This window comes from Pararge aegeria, chromosome 9 (genome assembly GCF_905163445.1).
Source record: "Pararge aegeria chromosome 9, ilParAegt1.1, whole genome shotgun sequence".
Taxonomy (NCBI): domain Eukaryota; kingdom Metazoa; phylum Arthropoda; class Insecta; order Lepidoptera; family Nymphalidae; genus Pararge; species Pararge aegeria.
The window spans coordinates 6417352-6433478 of record NC_053188.1 but is presented as its reverse complement, the minus strand read 5'-3'; the positions used below and the strand labels follow the sequence as shown (position 1 = coordinate 6433478).

General features: G+C 35.8%; 1 protein-coding gene across 4 annotated transcripts; it reads right to left on the bottom strand.

Moving 5' to 3' along the window:
- Positions 1-3648: 3648 nt before the first annotated feature.
- Positions 3649-16127, bottom strand: LOC120626135 (protein FAM76A). 4 transcript variants are annotated; one of them, XM_039893431.1, is made up of 8 exons: positions 15894-15989; positions 15659-15723; positions 13618-13721; positions 12549-12661; positions 11564-11673; positions 10764-10885; positions 9497-9618; positions 3649-4227 (listed from the first exon to the last, which is right to left on the bottom strand). In XM_039893431.1, exons 1-8 carry the CDS (start codon positions 15987-15989, stop codon positions 3991-3993), a joined length of 969 nt encoding a protein of 322 aa, XP_039749365.1. In that variant the 3' UTR covers positions 3649-3990. The 4 variants fall into 4 exon arrangements, with proteins under 4 accessions (XP_039749365.1, XP_039749367.1, XP_039749366.1 ...); XM_039893433.1 differs by having other exon boundaries at positions 3991-4227; positions 10764-10873; positions 15894-16127; XM_039893432.1 differs by having other exon boundaries at positions 3991-4227; positions 12552-12661; positions 15894-16127.

Below are 16127 nucleotides of genomic sequence, written 5' to 3'. Positions count from 1 at the left end.
CACCACGCTGGCCCAGTGCGGATTTGTGTACTCCACACACCTTGGAGAACATTATGGAGATTCGTTACGGTGAAGACCATTAAGACCATCTTTTACTGTTAAAGTAATTGATAAGCTTAAAACGCACATCACTTAGAAAATTTAAAGTAGGGATTCGAACTTTTCCCCCCCGAAAGCGTTGTCGAAATTCTAACCACTGAGCTATCATCGCATTGGCGCATAGGTGGAAATAATATCCAAATAATATACGTGTAATAACAAAAGGGGGTAAACTTATATTCCCCAGTTGCCCAGGCCCCTTGTTATGCTAGCAGTGCAGCTACGATCCATTCGAATAGTTATATCGTTAAAATGCACTGTAATCCTTGCGAATTTTTAAATAAAAGTCAGAAATGATTTCAACACCATTTATTGAATTGAATTTACATTTTACTAATAATTTTATTCATTCACGAGACATTTCAATTAAAATCAGAACATAAGTATTTTGATTAAAATATGTATGTATTGGTTATCACTAGTTTCATAGCGGTTTGATGAAATTGGCTATTCATATTTTTTAAACAGGTAAAAATCCATGATACACTCGCATGCAAAGATTTAAAAAAAAAAATTCGTTCTGTATTTTGTTTGCAATATAAATAATTAGGCATGTCAGTTCTTAGAATACACGTAACAGTTAATAAAATCTTATTTCGGTAGGGTTTACAAATGGCATGTCTTTTGGCAATTTTATTTTTTTAGGGAATTTCTCGTTACTGACATTTATTAATCATCAAATTTTCAAATCTGTTTACTTTATTTTTACTTATATATAGCAACTATCGGTTCATCTTATTCTATAGCTTCTTTTAAACGGCATAAATTATACACGGTTACTTTTTTTTAAGTCGTACAAATGTGTGTCGTTGATGAAAAATAATAAACAAAAATATATATAAGAAACTAAATTAATAGTTTGATGTATGAGAATCTATAAATAATTAATTTTTGTTTTTGTCCGAAATAGGTACATAATTTCATCAGTATTTTACACAGTTTACGGTTCGTTTTGCGGGATGTTTCATAATCAGCATAAAAATACAAAATGCAGAAATTTTTTTAAAATTTATTATTACAGTAACCTACGGTAGATCGGATACCTAACGAGGCTATCGACGGTAAAAATGACTTGTGCTGTATGCACTATGGTACTATTTTTTTTTTGCATGGTTTTTGTATTTTCGACACGCATGATAATGATTTGAAATGAACATGAGAATTCTAAAATCGCGATCGATCGCTTTATTAGAAATTATTAGAATTTAATAAGAATTCAATCATATATTTCTTAATTACAAGCAAATAATGACGACAACTTTGCAAAATACAGACTGGTTGGATATAGCAAGAGTTCTACATAATTTGCCATTGTGTAAAGTTATAGTCTCTGGTTAAGATCATGAAGTTTGTCCGTCCATAATATAAAATGGCATAAGCTCTTATATACTTTTCAGGGTTTAATGAACGATTTGTTTTTCTTACCGCTAACCGGTAACGGTAGCTACTGTTTAACAAACTAAATAATAAATGTTTCTTTCGTTCTAACAGGTAAATTTTAAGAATGGTATAAGGGAACGAATTTAAGTAATCTTTTTGCGTGTTGACTGGGTTGATTGACCGCACTTGTTTCGATCTACACTAAGCAGCGATAAAATGTGCCGTGGGCAGGAATTATTTCTAAGCGACTTCACTGTTAAAGAGCGGTTCCATATATCGTTTCCAAATTATTCTTTCGCACTAAATCGAAATATGAATAAGGTTTAATTAAAATTAATATAGACTAATTCAAAATTGGCTGTAAGCATTAATATTATCAAATGTATCCCTAAAAATATACCCTATTATCAAATGTATTAAAAACAAATCACAGATGTGAGAGTGTGCCTATTTAAGCACGTCAAGTGGCCAATGAATTGAGTTTAGGTTACAAAATTGTAGCCTATATACAGGACACAAAATAACTACAAACTCGGTGCAACAATATTTTCGATCAAAAAAATAATTAGCAATTAACTAATATAATTGGATCCGGCAATCAATAGATTATTATACAAGTTTTTTTAAATACTTTTACGAGATCATTTTAGTACGGTAGAGGCTTTTAAATACACAGATGAGCTTTGCTGCCATGACTACTGACAAGAAGTCATGATGCAGCCTAAGATTGATCGCGCCTGGCCAGAATTTTCACTCTTCATTTGAAGGTTCATACTCATAAAGGTCTGAGAAGGATTTTCCCTTTTGATATGATGTCTATTTCATGCTAAGCACTGCACAGGCTAGTCATTAAAGAGTGCACAGGCTTGTTATTAAAGAGTGCACAGACAAGGGATAATATTTTAGTCATAAAAGATTGCACAGACTGAGGGTGATGCTTTAGTCATAAAAGAGTGCACAGGCTGCGGTTGAAACTTTTGTCATAAAAGAGTCCACAGGATACTTGTACTAATTTGGTCATCAAACAGTGCACAGACTATAGGTATTAATTTAGTCATAAAAGAGTGACTGTGTTTGATACTTTACTCATAAAATAATACACCAACTACAGCTGAAACTTTAGACATGAAAGAGAGCACAGAGTGGGTGATACTTTAGCCATAAGAGCGTGCACAGACTATGAATGAAGCTCTGATTGATGACATTTTCTTAACTGTCTAGTTCCTAATCAACTATTACTTTGTAGGTTTAATTAAACAACGTCACAATTTAACACCTCGACACTAATAGGGCGTTAAAACAACATGTCATACAGTAAAACCTCCGATTCGAAGTATTCTCCCTATCAAGATGAAGTATCTCAACTATTTTACTCTGCTAAAAATAAATATTGATATGACATAATAATTACTTGTTACATGGTAAAACCTAATTTTGGTATTGATTAAATAAAAATAATAATAGGCACCTACATTGTACTAATAACCGAAATTGTTTACATGGTTCAGAAATATATAGAATGATTTATAAATATGAAACTTTGCCGATTGAAGTTCTAAATATTTAAAAAAAAAAAAGTTTAATAAGGCTTTTTAATTTAAATAATTGATTATCGCACGGTCCGCAAAATTATCGACGACTCGATATTCCTTCGATAATTATGTCCTTTGACGTAATTGTCACTGCTTAAGTTAAACGCTGCGCACCAAATAAATTATTGATTATTCAACAAAATAAAATGGTAAGATGCTTAGAGATAGAAAATTAAAAAAATATATAAAATGGAAACCTACTTACGCTTAAGTTTTAAATATGTCTACAAATGAAACCATTTGTAGAGTAAAAAAATAAAAGGAAAATATTTATTTTCCATTGAATTATCACTATTTATAGATTCAGAGACAGACGTAAGATCTCTTATGAAATTAATACATAAAAATTATTGTTAACGTAACTGAAATCAGATACAAATTGCGAGTGTTGAGTTATAAACGGCAAATTATTATTAAACTAATTTTTCAAATTTTAGACAGACAAAATAAAATTTTGCCTTAATCGCGTTTCATTTATTTCAGATAAAAAGTTTATTAAATACTAATATTAAAATTCTGTTGTAAGGTTTCATTTTGTATTTTTGAGTTCATAAGTGTGATTTTGTTGTAAATTAAGGTAAGGTTTTCGATCCATGTGTAAAAACTGGCATTACAATCTTTCATTTACGTTTACTAACTTTAAAGAGTTTATAAGTTAAACGGTAATCTCAGAAACATCCAGTCATATATATATATATATATATATATATATTTTGCTTTAGATAGCCAATTTATTGAGGAAGTTTAGAGGCTAAATAACAACACACCCATGATATTACGAGGGTAAAACTGCGGGGCACACCTATTATAGTATAATACAAAATTGTAGCTATTCTATGTTCGCTATCAACAATATTAATATTTTTATGTATTCATACCATAGAATATCTGACGTCGTCGTCTTACACTATGAATTGTCCTAATTGGTGCTCGGGCTGTCGGTGCCGCTCCCACTGTTTTCTGCGTTCGCTAGCATCGATTTTGTATTCTTATTGTTCTTCTTAGCCGATTTGCTGAGTGTAGCCACTTCTTTTAGTAGATTTTGTATTTTTGAGTTCATAAGTGTGAATTTTGTTTCGTTCAAGCGGTCCTTGTTCTTCATCTCGCTACGAAGGTCTGTCGTGTCATTGTGATGCTGCGCTTTGAGTTCTGTGATCTGAAACAATAAGAAGATTATTTCAAATTTATCGCTATAGTGATATACTCATGTTTGTTGCGTTTTAATCCTTTTTCAAATTCAAAATTCAAATTCAAAATATCTTTATTCATGTAGGCCTATCACAGGCACTTTTGAAGCGTTCATACATATTTGTTTACATAATTGTAACGGGTTGGTGATAACTTCGTTCGCCAACTTAAATCTAAAGCTACGAGGGTTCCAAACGCGCCCTTGTCTAAGAAGAGCCCACAACAAACTTAGCCGGGTAAATTGATTTTTTTGTTATCACCATCTTCCAGTAAATTTAAATTAAGCTATGAAGCTAGAGCAATTCACACCCAAGCTTTTTTATCGTTTAAATAATCCTTAATATTTTAATAGGATTTTTCTGTAAGCTTACGTTTTATATAAACTTTGAACTTATTGAGAGACAACTCAAAGTTTTCATTTGGTAATTTGTTATAAAATAATATACAATTGCCCTTGAATGAATTTGCAATTTTGTGTAGCCTAGTAAACTGCACAACGAGTTCGTTTTTACTTCTAATATTTATATTGTTACAGTGCATTTTCTTTTTAAATTTTGATATATTTTTATGGACATAAATTAAATTTTCATATATGTACTGACTATACATTGTCATTATTTTAACTTCTTTAAATTTATCCCTTAATGACTCTCTTGGGCCCATTTTACATATCGCAAGAACAGCCCTTTTCCGCAGGACGAAAACAGAATCTATATCAGCAGCATTACCCCATAATAAAATGCCATAGGACATAATGCTGTGAAAATAACTAAAATAAACAAGCCTAGCAGTTTCTATGTTTGTCATATGACGAATCTTTTTTACCGCGTATGCTGCAGAACTAAGTCTGTTCGCTAAATTATTTATATGTGGGCCCCATTGAAGCTTAGCATCTAAAGTTATTCCTAAAAGGATTGTCGTATCCACCAAATCCAACTGCTCATTATTAAGTTGTACAATGGTTTTTACTTGTTTAACGGTAGTGTGAATTTAATACTCTTCGTTTTTTTTCCGCTAAGAGCTAACTTATTAGCCTCAAACTATTATACTACTTTAGCGAGACATATGTTTACATCGTCAAGATGTTTTCACGACGTTTAATTTTAAACATCAATGATGTATCATCAGCAAACAATACTATCCCGTGATTGTCCTCAGCTAGGTAAGGAAGGTCATTCATGTAAATGAGGAATAGGAAGGGTCCTAATATAGATCCCTGGGGGACACCAAATTGCACAAATGACCTGTTAGACCGCTTTCCGTTCACGTCAACTTTTTGAATTCTATCATTAAGATAGGAAATCATTAAATCTAGAGCTATGCCCCGAATTGTGGTGGTGGTGTAGTTTCCTGATTAATGTTTCATGTTGTACACAATCGAAAGCCTTGGACAAGTCACAGAAGACGCCAAGTGCGTCCCGTGACTTCTTCCAGGCTTCAAATATATTTTTTACTAACTCAACACCAGCATCGGTTGTAGAGCGACCCCGTGTAAAACCAAATTGCTGCCCGTGCAATAAATCGTTCTTAATAAAAAGTGAAGTAATTGATTTAATATAAGTTTTACATAGATTTTACTGAGAGTAGGTAGTACAGATATTGGTCTAAAGTTAGAGGGTCGGTAGTACTACCCGATTTGAACAACGGAACTAGTTTACTATGTTTCATTAAATCAGGAAACACACCACAGTCTATACAATTATTAAATATGAATGATAGGTCAGGTGCAATTATATCAATCAAAGACTTTACAACGTTAACGGAAATGCCCAACAAGTCATTTGTTTTCTTATTATTTAATAATTTAAATGCCTTAATAACGTCTGAGCTGCTAACGTGTCTGAACTTAAAAGTATCGTTACATTCAGGCACCTTAAACTTCAACAAAGAGAGAGCGGTGTCCGGTGATGATTTCAATGATTTTGTTGTGGAGACAGGAATGTTGGTGAAGAACGTTTCAAAAGCAGTTGCAACCTCGAAAGCTGACGTTATTGATTTGTTATCTACATCAAGTTTGATGTCATTCGTTCGAGGTGTTACTCTTCCTGTCTCCTGATTAATTATATTCCAAGTTGTTTTTATAAGATTACTGCTATTTTTTATTTTATTCTGTATGAATATTGATTTAGCCAAAATGCTTTCACGTTTAAATTGTTTGGAAAACAATTGCACATTTTTTTTTGAACTCATCACTGGTGTTATATTCTCGTATCGCGTACAGATCATATAACCTGTCTACTTTTATGCAATTCAGTCGTAGCCCACTCACTGAAAACTAGTGTATCAGTAATCATAACAGACTTACTAGTGAAAATGGAATTATATATTGTAATAAAATACTGAAGAAAGTAGTGTACATTGCGTTAGGGCCAATTGTAGATGATAAAAAAGGAAGGTCCTTAACGAGGCCTATTCTCATTTTCTCCAGTCGGTCCGATGTCACAGGCACAAAAGTTATTTTATGTTTAGACAATGTTTTTTCCCAATTTTTGAACTGGATTAATTGACCACAGTGATCAGAATCTAATTTACTTATTATATTTCTAGTGATTGGTTGATATTTGTAAAGATATTGTCTAAGCATGTGGCGCTAGTGGCAGTTATTCTTGTAGGCTCCATAAACATATTTGATAAGTTGTAGGTCTTAAATAGATTTAATAACCTACTACTTTGAGAGCTACTTTCTAAAATATTGCTTCTTCTTAATGGTCCACGCAGAGTTGATTACTTCTGTGGCTTCCTTGTCTTCTTTCTGTTCCGGTGCCTTGGTGTAGTGCAGCATCTTGTGGTGGAAATATTTGCAGCTGTTGACGCCGCACGCCTTAGCCCGGCAGTTGTGTGTTTTGTTTCTGTAGCGAAGACATCGAAAGCATAGGCGCTTGGACTTGGCTATATCCCATCTTCCATTCGCATCTGAGATCTTGAATTGTTCACACTCTGTTGCAATATGCTCTTCGTTGCATATGGGGCATTTGGGTGTGTACGTATTCTCTGTAACGTTGTGTATCTTCTGTGGTCTTCTCTGTTGAGTGGCTGGCATATGTGGCGTCACGTGCTCAGGCAGCGCATAAGGTCCACATAGCTCTGCTTCTCTCCTGAGGAACTTCTCCATCTTCAGCAGGTCTGGATCTTCCTTCGGCTGCGCTGCCGCGAAGTCGTAGTATCTGTAGCGCAGTGTAGGCGTGAGCTTGTCCACGACCGTCTTCGAAACTTCAGGGTCTCAGCTGAGACTCTCAGCTGTGTGAACTATATGTACATAGTTCACACAGCTGAGAGTCTTCAGTGTTGCTACCACGTTGGAGACCTTTGTTGAAAATATGCAGATGTCACGCGGTGACTCCGTGAGGCGTGGCAGTCCGCGTAGCGTCTCCATCTCCATCATGGCGATAGACTCTGGTCTTCCAAATCTTGACTCCAAAGTTTTCATGACATCTGCTGGATGCGCGCTGGTGATGAGAAGCCCCTCTACGGCTTCTTTGGCTCTTCCCTTCAAGTTTCTTCTTAGACGGTTCGTATTTTCTACTGTAGTGAACATGCCTTCAGTTTCGTAGTATGCGGCACGGAACGGTAGCCACTCTTGATGTGACCCTCCAAAGGTAGGTAACTCGATGAACTTGGGGCGTTGGGCCGCTTTGACGGCGCGTGTTATAGCTTCGGCTAACTCTGTTAAGCCGGGCTGTGCTCCCGCCGGTGACCGAAGTGGCGGGTCCTGTTGCCCCGCGTCGCAGACCACCGGCTCTTCTATAGCGTAGTGTGGTGCGTCGGTGATCGCCAGCACGGGGCGTTGAGGTTGATTCTCCAACCAGTTGTCCACTCGCTTCGTAACTTCGGCTTCGGGCTCGACGGAAGCAGCATCATCTTCCAATTCATCTTCTGTATCGTCTGCTTCCAGGGCGGCGAGACGGGCGGCGGCTAGTTCGACCTGCAGTCGTAACATATCTTCTTTGGCCTTCGCTATTTTATAAGCCTTAGCCTTGCTGTGTGTTGATCCACCCCCTTTCTGGCTAGGGGGGTTGGGTCTCTGTAGCTGTTTCAACCCCTGCGCGTTGACTGTGCTCTTCATCCTTACTGTTGACATGTCTGCATCTTGAGTACGTCCCCGTACTGTAGCGGAAGCCCCTCTGGCGGCGGGGGGTTCCAACTGTCTCGCAGCGGCTGGCGGCGTCGGCGCGATGGCGGGCGTAGTCGAGCAAGCGACGGCGGCAGCGACGGTAGCGGTAACGGCAGCGGCGCCGGCAGTGGCGGCCGCTTTTCCCTTTACCGTCGCAGAGGATGGTGCGGCGGGGGGGGCGTCGGAGCGTACGGCGGAGGGTACGGAGGTACCCGTAGTCGTCGTGCGCTCCGTGGTGTCGGTCGTGACAGTCCCCGTGGCTGTCGAACCGGTAGCGGTTTCCCCGCTGGCTTCAGTAGCGGTGCCCTCCGACGTGGTCGGAGTCTCTTCTGTCGATGGCTTGCGGTTCTTGAGTTCCTGCCGTGTTGTCGGCATTTTCGCTGACTCGACGAATTTTCTTCAGAATTTTCCCGATTTTCCAACGTAGTATCCGGCTCGAAGGACCATTCAATGTACGCTTCTGTACATGTACTGTTGCTGGGTTGGTTGGAAAATGAAAACTCCAGAGATTTCTTCTTGTTTCTTTTATTCTTCCTGTTTCTTGTTACCGCAACCGCTTGCTGATTGGAACTGACTCGGCGTACAAACGGGTGCGGTATTTATATCAAATTTGCCACAATAAAACAGGCCCTCTGATTGGTTCTATTTCTCGGCCAATCAGAGGGCGTTATTTTGTTCCAGTTACATAAGGGCAATTATTGTATTTCTAAAATGCTATTATTACCTATTAAATGTTACCTACTAAATTCTATTACTAAACTTAAAACTATTTACATGTTATCTTAAAATTAGGCACACGAAATATTAACTTTTAAACGTAATCAGCTGACCGTCCCGCACATGTTTATAGCAACGATAATATCTATCAAACAAATAAAATTGAAATTTTCTTTTGAAAAATGCAACCATTCCATCAGTATTTTCTTACGACGTTGTCACGTTCAACTATCGTTAGTAAGCCGACTTTACAGACAACCAATTTTGTTTTTTTAATTACTAAAACGCACATAACTCAGAAAAGTTAAAGGTGTGCGCTGGGATTTGAACTCGGCCCGAAAGTAAAGTCGAGCTCCTACCCAAGCCTAGAGCTAGGGGGGTTTGTATTATATTAACTGTAAGTTCATACCAGTTTGTCTTTGCCGAGTAACTCCATGTCCTTTTGCTGAACCCTCTTCTGTAGACTGGCGATAGTTTCCTTCAGCTGCGTCATCGCTACCACGTGGTCCGAACTATTTGGGTCTAACTCTCCTAAATAACAGAGAAAGAATAAATGAAAACTGTTATATGAAACTTACAAAACTAAAAAAAAAACACAACACAGCGTCACAGTATAAAAAAGATATGCAGTATTCAACCGCCTTTGATCTGGTGGCGAATGCCGACAGTGTATAGGGGGCTAGGGTTGTCGAGTATACGTTATACGGAATATTAATTTACTAATTGATTTCAGATTACAATCCGCTTTATTATTATTTCTACCAATTATATGCATTCCGTTCCCTGAACTTCGCTGAGGTCAATATTACCGATAATATTCTGCATATTGTCTGATTGTGTGCGGTGCGTATTAAAGAATTGATGTACTGGTAAAATTATTGTTAGTAATATTGAATGTATGAAAAAAATTTCATTGCGAATTGGGCCGCATCATCACCGTATTTTCCAAGTCAAAGTCAAATATTTCTTTATTCAAATAGGCACATATATGGCACTTTTGATGCGTACATTACATGTAAAATATGACATAGAAATGAGTTGATGGCGATAACTAAATTCGTCAACTTAAAACTTAAGCTACGAGGGTTCCAAACGCGCCCTGATCTCAGAAGAAGCCCACAACAAACTTAGCCGGTGGTTTTTTTTTGTTATCACCATCTCACATTGTCACTTAAAACTATTAATTATTATTGGTTTTTGGTTCGGTTTCCATGCCCTGTATAAAACTGTTAAGATGATAGTCATGTTAAGCATTGCTTGATATATTTACGCGTAACCGAATATTGCCAATTGATTTATGACACGCAACAAAACAATAGAATTTTTGTTGACCAGGATGGGATAGTATCTCCAAAGCCGTTATGCATGTCACCCTAAATTATCATTATTATTGCACAAAGAGAAAACAATACTTTTAAGGTTCGTATATGTAATATATCTTATTATTATACGTGAAAGTTTGTGAAGATGTGCGGATCGATGTTTATTACACTTCACGCAAAACTGGTGGATATTTAGTTAAAAATTTTGGTTATATAGACGGCTGCGAGAGGGAAGGCCGGGCAGGGTACGCCGCGAATAAACCCTTCTTACTCATAAGTAATCAGCTTAAACAAGTCGCGGAAAACAGTCGCGGACATCGGATAGTATCAATATTAAGTATTCAAACAACATACCTTGTATAGGGTGGAGTTTAGACTTCTTCTCCATCGGCTGTGAGTCGTTCATGGACATGTCGCCCGAGCCCATGGACTTCATCATGTCAGACTTGCGTTTGTCCTTATGACTGTTTTTGGACCTGCGCGTTGTATATCTTTTGCGTTTAATATTAAAAACAGTATAACATAAAATAAAACTGTAATGTCGGTATGTTTGTTTGCTCACGAATCGTGGAAATTAAAAAAAAAACTCATAACAGGGGTGATTCAAGTAAAACTTTTATTTTATATCTGTAGTGTGTTGTATCTGTGCACTTATAGCAATGAGTCCGATGCGATAAGGAACATCTCAGAAAGGGTTCGGAATAGTGTCATCCGGATGATGATTAGCGATTTAAAGGGGATTTCAACTTTACCCCACCCTTTGAACCAGAATATAGGGTCTTTGGAAATGTTTTTGTCAGTTTTCCACCAACAAAGCTTATCCAAAAAGGGTTGACGTCATACTTTTATTGGAATTATAATTGTGACATAAGCTTCGACACTTTACTCCAGCAACTGTTTAATTATTTATTACCCTTTATTGTTGACTAGTTAGGGTTAGGTTGTGCACAAAAAATACTAAAGGAAAAGAAATACGAAAAGAAAACACAAATAACAATAGATTTAACAATAAAAATATCACAACCTACATAAAAAAAAATGAAGTTGTTTTATGTTAAATACGTAAATAATATATTTCATCTTAAGACCATCACCTGCCATCTTTCGTTAGCTAGAAACAAAGTTAGAAAATTATTAAATTAATTACAACTGACTTATGTGAGCGATGCTTGTGTTTGTCCACAGCAGACATGTGCTGCTTTGTACGAGCGAGGGCCCTCTTTAGCGACTGGGTGCATAGCCAGCATAACAACTTGCCATCCACCTGAAAATATATGTCAGTGTTTTTACAAAAATATTTGAAAGTATCTTAAATAGCCACCAAATACCGTTCGATGTTAATAAACGCGGTGCAACGTTGGATTAGTAACACAGAGTTTTATGACGTTATTTTACAGTGTGTCAAAACACTGCATCACTTTATAAGTTTATACCATGTTATAATAAGGTGGAAAACTCCTAGCTGGCTATTTAATCCCAAGTGATGGCATCAGCTAAGTTTTTTCTTCAAACAAAAAAATTAAGACGCACTTCGAGTATCTTTATAATAATAATAAAAGTATTTATTTATTTAAAGTATAACCGAGATCTGATTTTTGAGTCTATAAATAACTTAACTTAGTCATAACTTTGTGAGATTTCGTACAATAACTACAATAATTTTATTTTTAATAGTAAATAAAGATGCTTAGAGGCAGAAACAAGCATGGTGGTAGTACTTCCCCGGAAGAGCTTTGTCACAAAAAGCTCTACCACCACAAAAAAACTAGTATAAACAGACTAAAGGTTTGTGTTTTATATAACTACCATACCTCTAATAGGTAAGACTGCATCATATACCACCAGGTGGAATTCCAGTCAAGGGCTAAACTTCTCGAAGAATCCTAACTAATATTATAAATGCGAAAGAGTGTTTGTTACTTTTCTTGTCATTCCTTCAAGCCCAAACAAATGGTTCCCAGGGGTTTTTCTAAAATACGTTAATAACGCAAACTTAGAACGGGGGCAAAATCCAAATATTGTAAACAAATCCTCCAACTTTACTCCTTCAAACAATTGGCAATTGCTAAAATGGACCATAAGTAAAACAACCAAAAGAAATAAAAAAAAAAGGGGGAAATTCCCTATTGTTGTACATACAACCTTCTTGTCATCATCGTGTCTATCGAATGCGCACCGCTGTTTGCACTGCTCGCAAGTAACCGCGGCTCCATACTTGCGCTCCGAGTTTGCGCACCGCTGACATTTGTTGCCTAAAAAATATACATCTAAAGTTTAAAGGGGCTAATCGCGTGTCTTAAACTATGATAAGTGATAGCCCGAGGAAGGACCTTTTCGAGGAAGGTTATTAAACTTCAGGCTCTCTGTAACCATCGAGGTTAGGTGTGGACGGGTCTACGCACTACAGCGTCAACTCGCGCCGTGTGAACAGACCCTTAGGAGCCGACCAACTAAGTTAACGCGAGCGGGCGATGCGACGCGGTTAATTAAGGATATGTTGTGTAGAATAGCAGATAAGTTTGATGAGAAAAACTTATCTGGGTCTGTAGCCAACAAATATATGGAATTGAACTGATTAAATAACAACCATGTATTTTAATAGCGACAGCCTTTGAAGTAGGTGATGTATGTACCTGTGTTAGAATTGTTTTTATTTGAAAAAATATTCAAATTTTACTTAGATTACCCCAAGGTAATACAAACCCCCAAACTAGCATATCCCATGTATGCAGGAGGTTCAAAACTGCATAATTTTTATATTTTGCTCCAGTAATCAGTTAACAGAGCTAGCCTGTTTTGTTAATGCTTCTGGAGTATGCCTCGAAATAAGGCAGGAAAGTTGTTCTATAGTATAGTATACTAAGGTGTTCTATGTTAAAGAGGCAAAAAATATGTGCTGTATCCTATTTATTTATACTCTTTATTTGTACACCCTTTATTTATTTTATTTATTAATAAATACTTAAATATGAGTTATTATGTATATAGTTATTATATGTTATAGAGTTATAGTTATTTCAGTAGATAAATAAATAATAATAGTCGTCTTTACGGAGCGAGACAAAAGGCCTTAAACAGAATTTTTAAATATGCCCAGTGACTTCCACTGTGTTATGCTTTTATTTTACCTCTTCATCCTATCAGGTTGAAGAGGTAAAATAAGATAGCCATATAGCTAAATGCTGAAACAAAGAGGCGTCAAACTTACCAATAAATGCAGCAATTATGTTGCAATATTCACAGGCTGTTGGCTTACCATATGCCTTGACATTGGCCTCACATTTTTTGCAGATTGAGGAAGTATTAGATTTACTGTAAATTAAAAAAAAAAAAAACAGATTAAAGAAAAACAGAAACATAATAAGTTATTGACTGGGAAAACGTAGATTTTAATCTGGATTCTTAATAGATGCACAGATACTTGTACTAGAAGTGTATCTAGCTATCATTGTTAGCAGTGTTTGTGGTCTTACATTTTATTAGATCACCGCGACAAACATGTGGGTGGGTAGTATCTAAGTAGCATTAAAATTCATCCCAATCAGTCATTTTATCCTGAGTTCAAAAAATTTAAGGATTACACCTAAACTACCTAAACAGCTAGTCATTTATAAAAATAATCAGTATTTTGTAGTTTTTTCACTTTAGTGACTATTATTATATGTTAGGCTCAACCGTTGAACAGATCTCAGATTAAATTCGTCATACGTTTGAGGATAATATTTATTCCATTACGGCTGCTTATAGCATTTAATGGCTTGACCTCTTACCTTAGTTTTGGATAAAAGTCCCAAATAAAGTGATCTTTTGCCAAAAAAGTGTGCTAAAGATTTACCTATTAATAAATTTTAAAATTACATTTTTAACAAACTAAATAATGAAAACTTATATAACACTAGCTGTTGCCCGCGACTTCGTCTGCGTTTGATTTTATTTTTAAAGTATTCAGTATCGCTAAGCCTTAAATGAGTATAGTTGTATATACATATAACATGTGACTGTCAATTAATTATAGAAAAATAATTTGCAATAAAATAAAATAAAATGTGTGACTTTACTTAAAGATCTAAGCTATCCTATCTCTTAAGTTGGACCAGACTGCTCACGGTGTGCCAATTTAATTTAAAATCGGTTCAGTAGTTTAGGAGTCCATCGCGGACAAACATCGTGACAGGAGATATATATATATTAAGATTAATGATTATTTTGAAATAAAATTTGACTAATAAATATACATTTCTAAATTTGACATTTTTGAGTTGACCAAGAAGTTGACATCTACCTAATTTTACTATTAAAACTGTAACTAAATGGATTAATCTTAAATACAAATAAATTGCCTAATTAAATAGATTTGTATACTTAAAAAATTTTGCACGCCTTTATGACAAAACATGTTTGGATGAATTTTATTTTGTATCTATTTACCATATATTATGTAACCCATGTTTAATGCAAATAAATAAATGAAAGCTGGGTCAAAGAAATTAGGCATGATGAAGTCCCACAACGGTAATAAGTCACCTAATTTTAGACCATCAAATGTAGATCAGTGATCAGGGGCATGTTTCACACGTTACAAGTACAATTTCCTTTAAAACATACCTAACCATCCATAACTTTAATTTATTTATTTTCCATTTTACTTTATTATGATCCCTTCTCTTTGTATTGCAGGTACTATATTTTCACTTTTGTTTTGTTAGTTGAGTTTTTAGATTATTTTATTTAAGCTTGCTGTGGTCATTTCTAGAAGGTTTCAATCTCCTATCTTACTCTTTTAATATAGTAGCATCCTGTTTAAATAACTTAAAGCAGCTGTAGTAAATAACTTGGCACAGTTAAGACCTTGGTTTTAGCACAAAATCTTGCAGCTTTATTTATACTTATGATACTTTTGCACTACTAGATTCCATAGTAAAAACTATGGAATCTGCTCTAAACTGCTCTTTATCATACAATGTTGTGTAACATTGTATGATAAAGAGCAGTATAGTTAGTATAAGTAACAACAATAGTATATTTTCCCTCTGCTTATGTGCAAAAGGACAATGAATAACGAACGAAACAACACTTGATTGATTGAGATTCCCAGAATTATGCATTATTATAGAATGTCTATGTACAGCTTGTACTTGGAGAGGATGTTTTGATAACATGTTTGAAAGAAACAAACTGGCCTGTTTAAGTTCTGATCCTATGCGTAATTTTCTATAAAAATATCACATGATTTGGCGCATCATTCTGACCTTGTCTGTTGAAACTCCGAACGGCAGTAGGTGCATTTGACGACGGGAAAAGATCCACGACACTCCTGAAAAACAGAAACGCGTCAATATTGACGTCAGAAACAACAGTAAACGTTGACCGTTGTGCGCAATGACTTAGTACTTACGCCAATTTCTTCCTCACACAGCAAAATAGATTATTATTAGATACAGTTTAATGAACAAATTACGACCAACGACGAAAAATCGACCTTACCTTGCATAGCTGTTCTCCTGGAGATAATTCTTCAAAAGGATGCCTTGAGAAACAACGAGAACAAGCAAAAAGGGCAGTAGATGCGGCTGAATTCATCTTAAGTCAATGTAAATTTAAAAATAAACTGAATGTTTAATTTGATAGCTATGCAAAAATCAAAATAAAATAACTTAATGACGCCAGAAAACTTCAAAAATTATGACAAAGTGGATGATGGATGACGAAACGAGAAAC

Excerpts from the sequence above, each read along its gene's own strand:
- LOC120626135 (XM_039893431.1), bottom strand. The coding sequence starts at position 15,989 with ATGAATTCAGCCGCATCTACTGCCCTTTTTGCTTGTTCTCGTTGTTTC. Across the intron at positions 9,619-10,763 it reads TAAACTCCACCCTATACAAG|GAGAGTTAGACCCAAATAGT; the intron begins GTATGTTGTTTG and ends TCTGTTATTTAG. Across the intron at positions 4,228-9,496 it reads TACTCGGCAAAGACAAACTG|ATCACAGAACTCAAAGCGCA; the intron begins GTATGAACTTAC and ends TTATTGTTTCAG.